Source organism: Oryzias melastigma, linkage group LG8 (genome assembly GCF_002922805.2).
Source record: "Oryzias melastigma strain HK-1 linkage group LG8, ASM292280v2, whole genome shotgun sequence".
Taxonomy (NCBI): domain Eukaryota; kingdom Metazoa; phylum Chordata; class Actinopteri; order Beloniformes; family Adrianichthyidae; genus Oryzias; species Oryzias melastigma.
Window position 1 is genome coordinate 24,205,411 of NC_050519.1, and position 12,805 is coordinate 24,218,215.

The window sequence follows — 12,805 nt, forward strand, 5'->3', positions numbered from 1 at the left end:
GCCTTCATCGTCCGCAAACGGCGTGCGCGTTCACGGGTGCGTTGCGCGGTCACGCGTTTCTGCTGTCACGAGCCTCCTCCGAGCCGTGAGAGGAAGCCTGAAGCTGGACAAGCACAGCGGATGTCCATCACAGAGGACGTTTGGTCTTCATTCGGGGCCCGTGGGGTATAAAAGGTCGCCGTTGCGCCGTCATATCGCCGCTTGGCAGTAAGACTCCGCTGAGGTTCTTCGTCGGTCAGCGATGTGCTTCAGTATTTGAATGATACTGCTAGACAGCTAGCTCGCTAGCTGACCAGCTAGCTTAACGGTGCGTGACACGAAGTAACTTAACGACAAATTGTCTAACGACAGTATATTTTTGACATTTTGTCACCTTAATCTCGGACACATCTACTCAGCGGTAATTTGTAGTCAAATGAAGTAGTGCCTAAAGCGAACCGCGTCGCCTGTTATCCCAGATAGATACGGATTGAATGAAATAACGTTAGCTCGCTGTAGCAGCGGAAACGGTCCCGTTCTCCGGGATAACATTCATTTATCCTGCTGCTTGATTCACTGCCGCCAACCGAGTCCGGTAAAAGCTATCTGAGCTAGCTAGCTATAAGCGCTGAGTGTCGTTAGTGGGGCAAGAGCCAGACGGTCCGAAAGTTCCAACCAACGACTGGAGCTGCGAAGCTGCTAGCTACTCCTGAACGTCAAGTTGGCCATATTTCCCGGTCCGGAGAGAAAAGCTGACCAGCTTTAGTTAGTTTCTGCGAACAAGGCCGGAGAGGACAACCACCTGCAAAAATGCCGGCTGTGTCGAAAGGAGATGGAATGCGCGGGCTGGCTGTCTTTATATCGGACATCAGAAACTGTGAGTGGCTCTTCTTGGGTTTTTTTTCATTTTATTTCTATCACCTCTGTGTGTTTATGCAAACATCAGAACTGGAGGCTCATGCTGGGGCTGGTTCAGTCAAACCGAGGTGGCCCTCGGTATGATGGGAGCTCTCCACTACCGTAACAGCTTCATTTAGGCTAAAGAATCCAGGTTCCAGAGCATGAAAAACAAGCAAACATCTGTAAGATATTAAACATTCTCAGCAGCAGAGTCCCCCCACCCCCGCAGGTGAAAACCTTTAATGGGATTTAACAGGTTTAAATACACTTCCTCTCATTGGTTTAAATTGACCAAATAACTCCAAATGCTCCTGACAACTGTAAAGTCTGAGCACTCTCCCACTGGGGAGGGCAGGGGCTCAGCCTGACCCCTCCCAGACTGGGCCTGCTGATAATCCACCAGCCAGAAGCTGACGCCTAAACGAAAAGTTAACCTTTTATAAAAACAGGAAAATTATACCATGTACAAAATATTTGTATATTATGGAAAGAATGTCTTTGCATCATTATGGTGTAGAGCTGTCACAAGCAATTATTTGATTTGGTCGACTAATCACTGATTATTTTTTCCTATTCGTCGACTAATCGGGTCATGGGCAACCTGGATGTAAGGCACACGTCTTAACTAACTAAAAATTTGATGTATAGCATTACCTGTGATAATGCTAGTGTGAAAGCCATAAGCTGAATTTGGCAGCTGAAGAAGCTGAAATAGATAGCCAGCTAAAATATTAGTTGAATGCCAAATTAGCCTAAAAACTGAAAAAAAAAATCCTAAATTTGCCAAAATAGCTAGCATGTAGCTGAAATATTAGCTAAATTCCAAATTATCCTAAAAAAACCTTAATAAATCCCCAAATAATACAAAAAGCTAGCAGAATGCCAATATAACTTTAAACTTTACTACACTCTGACTCCATAATATAAAATAACGACTAATCAACTATGAAATTAGTCATCGACTATTTTAATGGACGATTAGTCGACTAATCGTGGCAGCGTTGTTTTGGTGATGACAAAAAAAATCTGAAAATGTTTCATTTAGAGATTTTTATCTTATTTTATGTAGAGATTTAGTGGGCAACGTACATAAGGAGTGAGAGCAAAGTTTGCGTGGCTCAGAGAATACAATAGGCTTTGAGTTGTACGCAATCCAAAAGTTGTGCATCCTTGGATCTTCTTCCCAGGTATTACTGAGTTACTCCATTATGGGACTGTTGACTTTGCTAAAGCTGTTGATTTCAGTGTTCGTGTTTTAAGTTAATCCTAAGAGCTTTAACTGGGCTAGTTTTGTTGGTACTTGGAGACCTCTCACATTTGAGTGGAAACGGTCACAAAAATTGACCGTGAAATATTTTTTAGGAAGTGGAAAATACCAGTATATTCAAATTATCTTTAAGATTGGATACATTTGAAAATTGTTTTCATTGTGTGATTACATTTTAATTAAGTTATTTGGTTTTATGTTGTTTTACTGGAGATTAAATCATTGTTGAATTGTTTTTAAATCCTCAAAAGCAGATTTTTAGTCAGCTTACAAGTATAAAATAATTCTTAAGTGTTGGGGTTGAGTTTGTTCTTTTTTTTACTTGTTATGACAACATCAGTATTAAATGGTGTTTTGAAATGTGTGTGGGTGTGTTTGGAACCAAAAACAGTATTTTTTTATTTTTTATTATAATAGAACAGTGTTTACCCTAATAGCTTTTTCTATTTATAAATCCGTCTTAATATGTATAGTTAGATGTGTGTTGAGGTTCTCTGGGAGTGACCAGGGTGGATCAGGATCCATCAGAGGATCAGATCATGGTAGATGTTCTGGAGATGCACGCAGGGAAGCAGATGGACATCTTGAGAGGAGGACCAGTTATGATGTTGGTGAAAGGATCCTGAAGTTGGAGGAAGACCAAAGTAGGGCTGTTACGATTACTCAGTCACAACTATTCTGACTATTAAACTAGTCGACGACTAATTTAACAGTCGATTAGTCCTTTTGTTGTGGTATTTTGTAATTTCTTAACAACAGTGTGCTTTCTAATGCTGTGTCTGCCTTTGTGATTCCGACTTTGTGTTTGTACGTTTTGAAATGCTTTATATATATTTCATTAAACAGATCTTTTGAAGCTTTAAAAAATAATTGTAGCCTTTTATTTAGTTTTTTCTGTTAACTCAGATTGCCAACCTCCTTTGATTTAAGCCCTTTTCTGATTGGTTGACTAATCGAAAAAAATTAATCGGCTATTAGTCGACTATTAAAATTCACCAGTTTGTGGCAGCCCAAGACCAAACAGGAGGTTCATGGATGAAGAGGAGGACTTGAGGGTGTGAGTGAAGGCAGATAATTCAGTGCAGCACCCCCTAAAGGGAACAGCTGAAAGAAAAAGAAGATAGTTGGATGTTTTATCAGCTGATGAAGCCTTCTAAACTACATATAAAGAAAATGTTTTGACTTCAAGAAGATCAAGGCTATCATGAAGGATACCAAAAGTTATATTTACTGACTGTAGTTCATGTGCATCTCAGAGAACAATGCATAAGAAGTGAGCTAAATCAGCCCAGTTAATCCACTTTGTAGGTTATCAAAAACAAACATGGTTGGTTTGACATGACCTCCAACGCCTGCTATAAAGGAACTCTTCTTTTTATTTATGCTCATCTAATACTGCAGAGTTTCACTGCATGGATGTACACTCATACTGTTACCAATGAAAACTTCATTAATGTGCTCTCAAACCAGCTTCGTTTTGATCCGATATTGTCAGATCCAAACGTTGGCTTTTGCTTCAGTGCAACCAGCAAAATCATAAATGCAGCACATGCATGACTGGGTGTAACACTGCCGGGGTGACCTTCAGCGAGTGCACAGTACATCCACTAGTTCAAGTCACTTTGTGACCCTGAAATGCTGTTGGAGATGAGGATAGAAGGTTGAACTTTGAAAGTTTTTAATAGATATGGATAATACATAGCTGGAAGTTATTTAACACACCCCATCAGCTGCAACATCCTGTCAAATGTGTTCATACACATTTGACAGGATGGCTGTAATGTGATGCAGGGGTATGTAATTTGGACAGAGAACCAATTCCATCAGTTCACATCATAAAGTTCTGTCTAGACAAAATCTTGGTGGATCTTTACTCTTCTTTGCTGCTTAATGCATAGAGTTCTACGATCAAACAAGATTTTTAGAGCCACATTTGTGTAATATCGTTGGTCAAATGTTTTTTATATCATGTACCAAAGTCTTTCACTTTAAAGTTTGAAGCAGTTAATTTTAATTTTTAAAAAGTAATCTTTTAAAATCTATTGCTTTATTTGTTAGTTAAGCTTCTGTCAAAAATTCTGATCCTGTATTCATTCCTTTTCCATCAGGCAAAAGCAAGGAGGCAGAGATCAAACGAATAAACAAAGAGCTAGCCAACATCCGCTCAAAGTTTAAAGGAGATAAGGCCCTGGATGGTTACAGCAAGAAGAAGTACGTCTGCAAGCTCCTCTTCATCTTCCTGCTCGGCCATGACATTGACTTTGGACACATGGAGGCAGTGAATCTGCTGAGCTCCAACAAGTACACAGAGAAACAGATCGTAAGTCCTCTGCAGAATTTTATTGTTGTATATGATTAAATATGGTTTACAACAGACCATTCTGATTGTCTGAGTCATATCCTTGTAAGAATCTGACTTTGAACATGTCCAGCTAGCTTTAGAAGCAGTACTGGTTTAAATGCAATCTTTTTATTTGTGGAAGATGCATTGGCTAAAAACATGAGCATTCACCGGTCATGAAGTCATAGTTGGAACAGATCAAACTTTGCTCCCTCCTAGTTGATCATATCCAAAGTTTCTGACTGTTGACAGAGGTAACGGCCATTGGCCTGCATGTCATTACCCACAAAGCATCAAGTGTAGAAGACATCAACAAACTAGTGACGCCGTTTGATTTAAAGTCCCAACTAGACATTTTTTTTCTTTTGATAAATGGTTCCCAGTGGTCTTTTAGTTATGATTATGTTGTTTTTAGCACAAATAAAAAAATAGTTTTTTTTATTTTTTAATGTATTTTCTGCAGAGCAGCAGGACATCAGAAATTCCTCTCTGGGTTGTAGGCGTGACTATTTGTGGGCAAATTAGCCTTGCTAATTTCCCATCATTCCTTTGTTCACTCTCTCTCCCACTAGCTAGTAGCTCCTCTCAAGCCCAACATGACATGATCAATATTGGAGCTATCCAGCTGTACAGTTTTAAGCAAGATGGCAGCGCAGATAAGGAAAAAAAAAACATTCATGGATCTATTTAAAACAGGAACTGCTTCAGAGTTGGGGCAGAGAAAGAAGACTTAAGCCCGCCCATTGATGCGTTACAAACCTGAGCTTTTTCAAAGTGTCTGCTCCTGATCCATCATGATTTCAATGAAAAAATACTCAAACACTATTTTAATCTTACATTTTTTATACATATGTCCTCCACCATCAAAAAAATGCCACCAGAACATGTTAAAAAATGACCATTTTACCATTTTCATTGGTGTGGATCTTTAAGGGAGACTCCACAGGTGCTGCTTGTGTAGATCACTTTGTGTAAGAAATTTACAGGATGACTCTGAAGCTAGCTGGGTTTGTTAGATTACATGCAGTCAGAAAATGGTAAATAAACAAATAAATCCACAGTTTTGACAACTAATATTTTTTAACCTACATTACATTGAAAAAAAACTTTCAAAGACTTTTTTAAATGAATGATTTGGGAGCATTAAAAACGTAAACTGGAACTAATAAAGCATTGTCTTTTAATGAATGAAGTATAAGAAAGGTTGTTTTACTTTAACCGTATGTTCATGCCTTGAAGTCATATGTCGGAGCGTTCTCTGTGACTGTGGCTCAGTTGGAGTGCTTCTCAGGAACAGGAAATGTTTAGTAAGCAGAACAAAGATGAGTCAGGATCACTGTGAGATGACTTCTATTTGCAAATATGTCCCAATCCTCAATTATCTGGATCAAGAATTGTTGAACATCAGGCAAACAAAAACAACAATAAACTGAACAGGTTTAGCACTGAGTTTGGGAACATTTCACCCTGAGATTTTGGAGAAAAATGTTTAACAATTATACATCTGTTTATTACCATCCTCCTGGGAAACAGCTGAAAGCTAGAGAAGCTGCTTCTGGTCTTTGGTTACTTGAAAATAACTAAAGATGGTACTGTGTTTAGTCTGCAGTGAGAATGCAAATGCTTTATTGGAAATAATGAGTGCTATGTTTTCCAGACCAGTCAAATGGCAAATAGCCGTTAATTTAATCAGATTTGTTTTGTTTGCATAATGTCAGAGTAATGTAGAGTATTTCTGTTTGCACAACATAAGCTGGTAAGATTGAACTTTCAAGCTATTTTCTGCATAGTGTGAAGTATTTTCTGCATATTTATTTATCTCAAAGTGGTTCTAGTTTTCACCAAGTGGAGCTGACTTTCAGGCGTTTGGACTGTTTGCAAATTCCTTGGCTGAATATGTTAGACGTTTTGCTAGTTCTCTTAAACTTCAGTTGTAAAAGCTTTAAGACGGTGAAGGCCTGAACACTCCAGACGCAGCACCATTTGTGGCGTCACTGGGTTTTGACCAGAAGCTCTTGAATAAACAAGTAATAGGTGAGCTTCATTTGTTTGAAAATTAAGGTAAATTATAAAAAAAATACACAAAGAAACCAGTTAACATAGCATAGCAAGTGTCTCCAGAATAGTGCTGCCGCAAGTGATTATTTTAATAGTCGACCAATCACAGATTATTTTTTTCCAATTAGTCGACTAATCTGGTCATGTGCAAACTGGATGTAAAGCACACATCTTAGCCATCATTAGCTTTAAACTAACGAAAAACTAGATATATAGCATTACCTGTGATAATGCTAGTGTGAATGCTGGAAGATGACTGAAGATGCTGAAATTGATAGCTGAAAACTCTGAAGGTGATAGCCAGTTAAAATATTAGCTAAATTAGCCCAAAAACTGAAAAAAGGACAAATTAGCTAAAATAGCTAGCATGCAGCTGAAATATTAGCTAAACTCCAAATTAGCCTAAAAACCTTAATACATACTAAATTATTCCAAAGCAGAATTCCATTATAACTTTTAACTTTACTACACTTTGACTCCATATAATATAAAGTAACGACTAATCGACTATTAAATTAGTTAAATTAGTTGTCGACTATTTTGATAGTCGAAGTACTCGCCTAATTGTGGCTGCCCTACAGTTAACATAGCACACGGGTGTTTCCAGAAGTAAGTGTGAGGCTGCTTCAGTTTGGGAGTTAGCAGCATTATCAGCTGGTTGTTGGAGAAGCAGAAACATGTTTCAAAGTCTCCATGATTCCTCAGATTCTCCATAAAACCGTTTTTGTTGTGGATGTCTGAAATGTGGATAGATGCAGCTGTATCACCACTACTTTTAGAAGAATGGAAGATGCTTAAATCTTCAATCCAAAACTTAAGGCTTCAAACACCTGAGTTGCATTAAAAGAGAAGAAATATTTTGGCTCAAATTCATCGTTTTAAGTGGAAAAAGATGCATTTTTTAGATGACCGGTTAGTGGTGGTTTATTGTTGCCTTTGAAAGATCTGGGTGCATTGAGTTTATACTTTTTTTATTTAAAAAATAAAGTCTGAAGTACGAGACTAAAAACATAACCTAAAGTCTAACAATATTAAAAACACTTTCCAAATCCTTCATTGTTTCAGTGCATTGAGTGGAAGATGATTCATCATTACACCAAAGACAAACTTCAGTCTGAACTCTGTTTCTTCAAGGGTTACCTGTTTATCTCAGTGCTGGTGAACAGCAACAGTGAGCTGATCCGTCTGATCAACAACGCAATCAAAAATGACCTGTCCAGCCGCAATCCCACCTTCATGTGCCTGGCGCTTCACTGCATCGCCAATGTGGGAAGCCGTGAGATGGCGGAGGCCTTTGCCAGCGAGATTCCTCGCATCCTGGTTGCTGGGTGAGTTTGACTGCAGTTTAAGGTCTTCATTAATGTCATTTTGAGAATAATGATGTCAGACATGAAAACCTAACTGCGGCTAACACAACATAATGACACACTTTGCAGTGATACAATGGACAGTGTGAAACAGTCTGCTGCCCTGTGCCTGCTTCGGCTGTACAAGACTTCTCCTGACTTGGTGCTGATGGGGGAGTGGACCTCTCGTGTGGTGCATCTGCTCAACGATCAGCACATGGTGAGATGGCAGGTCTTTTGGCAATAGACCCTTTTCACGTGACGTCACACATCACAGATCAAGTGCAGAGTCGCTTCTGGTGGATATGGCTTAGAACAGTAAATCTGACAGCTGAACACTGCTTAAAGCAATTTTACATAGATAATTAAAGGTAACTTAACCAATTGTAACCAAAATTTGTACAATATCCATTTTGTTTCCTCCTCTTAGAGGGTTCATAAATCAAAGTACAAATGTCAAACAGCGTTCATCTGTCAGCTTTGCTGTTCTAAGTGCAAGCACTGGAAGTAAAGATTCACTTTTTCGACCCTGTCGCCATTTTGTCTGACATCACAGTGAAAAGGGTCTATCTGAACCCTTTTGTTCATGGTGAAATCACAGTAAAGCTTCTCTCAGTCCGCAGCTTTTCTTTGTCTTAACTCCACATATCTGTATGGGTTTATCTGCAAAGAAAAAGTACAGCTAAAATAGTGAAGCATTGTTAGAAGAAACTAAATATCACCCAATTAGCCTGGAAGGATTTTGGCCTGCTGGTCCTTAGAACTTGTGTACTGTTGTTTTATCAATCAGAAATGTGCACACTGTCCTTTCTGGCTGTTCAGTGCTACACATGGACATAAGACTTTCTGCACATGAGCAGCGTTTGGTTTAATGAACATACATGTGGGTCAGCACCGACCAGCCTGGCCCAGCAGTCAGACACGCAACCCTTTTCACTGCAGCATGGTGGCGCTGTTCACGCTCTCCTCCCTCAATGAGCTTTGCAGCAACCACTTATAATTACTCCTACACTTCCATTTGACATTTGGAATCTGAAGTCGGAGAAAAGAAAACGAATAGAAAACATCACCAGGAAAGTCTCTCTTAAAAACCAACAACAACTGGTCTGTGGCTCTTTTTTTGTTTGTTTTTTACATCAACACTTGTGTGTAATATTGTGGCTAGGGCTGCCACAATTAGTCGACTAATCGACTATTAAAATAGTCGATGACTAATTTAACAGTTGATTAGTAAAGTTAAATGTTATAATAGCATTCTGTAAGCTTTTTGGACTATTTTGGCATTTATTAATGGATTTTAGACTAATTTGGAGGTTAGCTAATATTTCAGCTACATGCTAGCTGTTTTGGCTAATTTAGGATTTTTTTTCAGGTCAATTGTGCATTTCACTAATATTTTAGCTGGCTATCAGCTTCAGCGTTTTCAGCTATCAATATCAGCATCTTCAGCTTTCAAATTCAGCTTCCAGCATTCACACTAGCATTATCACAGGTAATGCTATATATCTAGTTTTTTAGTTGGTTTAAAGCCAATGATGGTTAAGATGTGTGCTTTACATCCAATTTGTGCATGACCTGATTAGTCGAATAATCGTGGCAGCCCTAAATTTGTGCATGACCTGATTAGTCGACTAATCCTGAAAAATAATCTGTGATTAGTAGACTATTAAAACGATCGTTTGTGGCAGCATTAATTGTGATACTTTGTTAAATTATAAACTTATACATGTGTGTTTCTGCCTGTATTTGTGAGTGCAGGGAGTGGTGACGGCAGCCATTTCTCTCATCACCTGTCTGAGTCAGAAGAATCCAGATGAGTTCAAGACCTGCGTTTCCTTGGCTGTTTCCCGCCTCAGCAGAGTAAGTCTTTGGTCTAAACAGAACGGATTTTGCTTTGACTGTACCTGTTAGATGATTCTTATTCTTCTGTGTCCTCAAATTGGTACTATGTATTTCTCCATCAAAGCATCTTAGACTAAAGTTGGCAGTTTTACAATTGACAATGAACAGCACTCAACCTGTGGAACAGGGGTCTGCAGCCTGTTAAGCTACAAGAACCATTTGGGCCAGTTTCATACTGACCAAAACCTCGTGAGACACAAATTCACAGTTCATCTTTTAAAAAATAAAACTTGTGTTTTTGAGGCCAATAATACATTTGTTTATGAAAAGAAAAAAAGAGTAGCTTTAAAACATTTACAGTACCGGGATAATCTTCCTGTTTATAAAAACCTCTAGTTTCTTTTACTTTTAACACCAGCACATACCAGTTCCTTTCAAGATCCTCTTGCTGCAGCAGATGTATTTTAATTAAAAAAGGCAACTCAAATATAGTTTTTCTATCGTTAGGCTTCCCTTTTTCCTGATACTATCAAATATAAACATGATGGCATCGGTGATGAATCCACATTTTTTTTTTATTTAGATATAATTCTTTGCCTCTAAGCAGTAACTAGATCCTGTTCTTCTGCAGAAGACGATATTCTTTAAGTTTTTTCAAAAATGAAACCACCACAAAACTTAAAAAAAAAAGTCAAGGCCACAAATCCATTGTTTTTTTTCAAATTATTTGCATTTTATCTTTGAAACCAAAGAGCCACAATGAAGGGATGAAAGAGCTGGATATGGCTTCTGACCCACAGGTTGATGTTGAACATGGAAGAAACACTGATGAACACATTTTGCTTTCTAGATCGTGTCGTCAGCGTCAACCGACCTGCAGGATTACACCTACTACTTTGTGCCAGCACCCTGGCTGTCCTGCAAACTGCTGCGCCTGCTGCAGTGCTACCCTCCACCAGAAGATGGGGCTGTCAAGGGCCGCCTGGTTGAGTGTCTGGAAACAATCCTCAACAAAGCACAGGAGCCCCCCAAGTCGAAGAAGGTGCAGCATTCCAATGCCAAGAATGCTATCCTGTTCGAGGCTATAGCTCTCATAATCCACTACGACAGGTGAGACCAGCAAACATGCAGCTTTTAAAGTCCTCCTCTGATAAAAACCTGTTTTTAGAGTTTCTAACATGTCTGTGTGTCAGTTTTCTTATGAAAAAGAACAAATGTAATAATAAATCATTTTGTTTTTACATTTCCGAGTATTTCTCCTTTTAAATCAATCAAACTGTCTTGGACAGACTCTGTTTGAATGAATGATCTTCTTTCCATCAACAGCTCTGCTGCACATGCACTAAACCCTCATCTGTTCCTAGTGTCTAGTTCAGGTTCTGGAGAAGAGAAGATGGTATCTTCACATTGACTGCAGTCAAATGAGCCGCCGTTCACATTTCTGTGGTCAAATCAGCATCACTGGATTTTTGGTGTGAGTTTCATCCAATACTTACGGTAGCAGGACTGAGAACGCTGGAAAATCTCCACCAGACTCCACGGAGCTTCTTGATGTGACCACGGAAATGTGAACGGCGGCTCATTTGACCGCAGTTGGAAAGGATTGTAAATCAATGAAAGAGCATTTTGATGTTAGCTTTGATTATTTTATCAAGAACTCTGAGAAACCAATGATTGAATGTATTGATCACAGTCAATAAACATTGGAGAATTAGCTAAAAGAGTCTTTGGTGAACTGGAAGGAGAAAGAATCAGGATTTTGGAGGAAGTTCTGTCCATGAAGATCTTCACTTCCTCGTCCAGCTGACATCTGGATCAGAACCATACAGCTGGACATTACACAGATTGATAGATGTTTTTATGTAGCAGCAGTGAAGATTTATGCTAGAGAGACACAGAGCTATCATAATCAGACAGGGGGGCTCAGGGGTGGGGCTACTCAGCTCCAAAAGCCGCGCCCCCTCAGAGGAGATTTTGGAAACAGGAGCTTCAGATCAACATGAAAAATCCAACAACCTAAATGTCTTTTTAAGACATTTAGGTTGTTGGAGTTTGGTTAAAAACTTCATAATAATAATTAAAACAGTACTGGGAATGTTTTTTTTTTTAATAAGTATTGTCACAGGGGACTTTTAACACCAGAGCTCCAGTGGTTATTCTCTTTGATTTACTATAATTACTGTAATTCCTGTAGATTCTGAAGTAGAAAAGTGGGGTTAGTTGCTTTTCTACTTGAGAATCTACTGGAATTATGTTGATCGCGTTACAGTAAGTTAAAGATTTTGTGTTTAAGCGTCTCCCGCGACACCTCAGGTGTTAAAGGGTTAATGTTGAGTTTCACCCCTTATGACCTGGCGTCCACGTGTGCCTATCACATTTTGGGTTTTAGTATCACAATAGTTAATTCTGCTTAACTGAAGCACTTTGACCACATGTTTAGAGGAGTAGCTCAAATATTAGTTCAGGTTTTAAGAGGATAAAGTTTGTTTGTAGCCTCTCCAATGCATTCGTCAGCTGGAACAAACTTTGTTCATTTTTCTTTACATTTTGATTAATAAACACATAGAAAACAATAAAATCCTAAAAACATCATAAGCTGAGTGTTGAGCAGTGTCACAGATGAGTTACATTCTGTCCTTTGTTCTGCAGTGAGCCAAACCTCCTGGTGCGAGCCTGCAACCAGCTGGGCCAGTTCCTGCAGCACAGAGAGACCAACCTGCGCTACCTGGCGCTGGAGAGCATGTGCACTCTAGCCAGCTCCGAGTTTTCCCATGAAGCCGTCAAAACGCACATCGAGACCGTTATCAACGCTCTGAAGGTGAACCAAACGTTATAACTCAGAAAGGGTTACGCTCTGTTTAAACCAGAGTGTATATCCAGTGACAGTAGCACAGGACAGACTGCAAACAGAGCTTCCTTTTGTGTGACTGTTTCTCTCTTCAGACTGAAAGAGATGTAAGTGTCCGGCAGAGAGCAGCTGACCTGCTGTACGCCATGTGTGATCGCAGCAACGCTAAGCAGATTGTGGCAGAGATGCTCAGCTACCTGGAGACTGCAGACTACTCCATCAGA

The 12,805-nt window shown here is 39.3% G+C and overlaps 1 protein-coding gene across 1 annotated transcript in view; it reads left to right on the top strand.

Moving 5' to 3' along the window:
- The window catches only part of ap2a1 (adaptor related protein complex 2 subunit alpha 1), a gene marked incomplete in the record, with an annotated part of 33,077 nt that continues 20,272 nt past the window's right edge, over window positions 1-12,805 (top strand). The window contains 8 exon segments of the mRNA XM_024271498.2: window positions 1-856; window positions 4,255-4,466; window positions 7,680-7,873; window positions 7,982-8,111; window positions 9,650-9,751; window positions 10,584-10,843; window positions 12,383-12,551; window positions 12,677-12,805. Coding sequence (XP_024127266.1) covers window positions 790-856; window positions 4,255-4,466; window positions 7,680-7,873; window positions 7,982-8,111; window positions 9,650-9,751; window positions 10,584-10,843; window positions 12,383-12,551; window positions 12,677-12,805 — 1,263 coding nt within the window.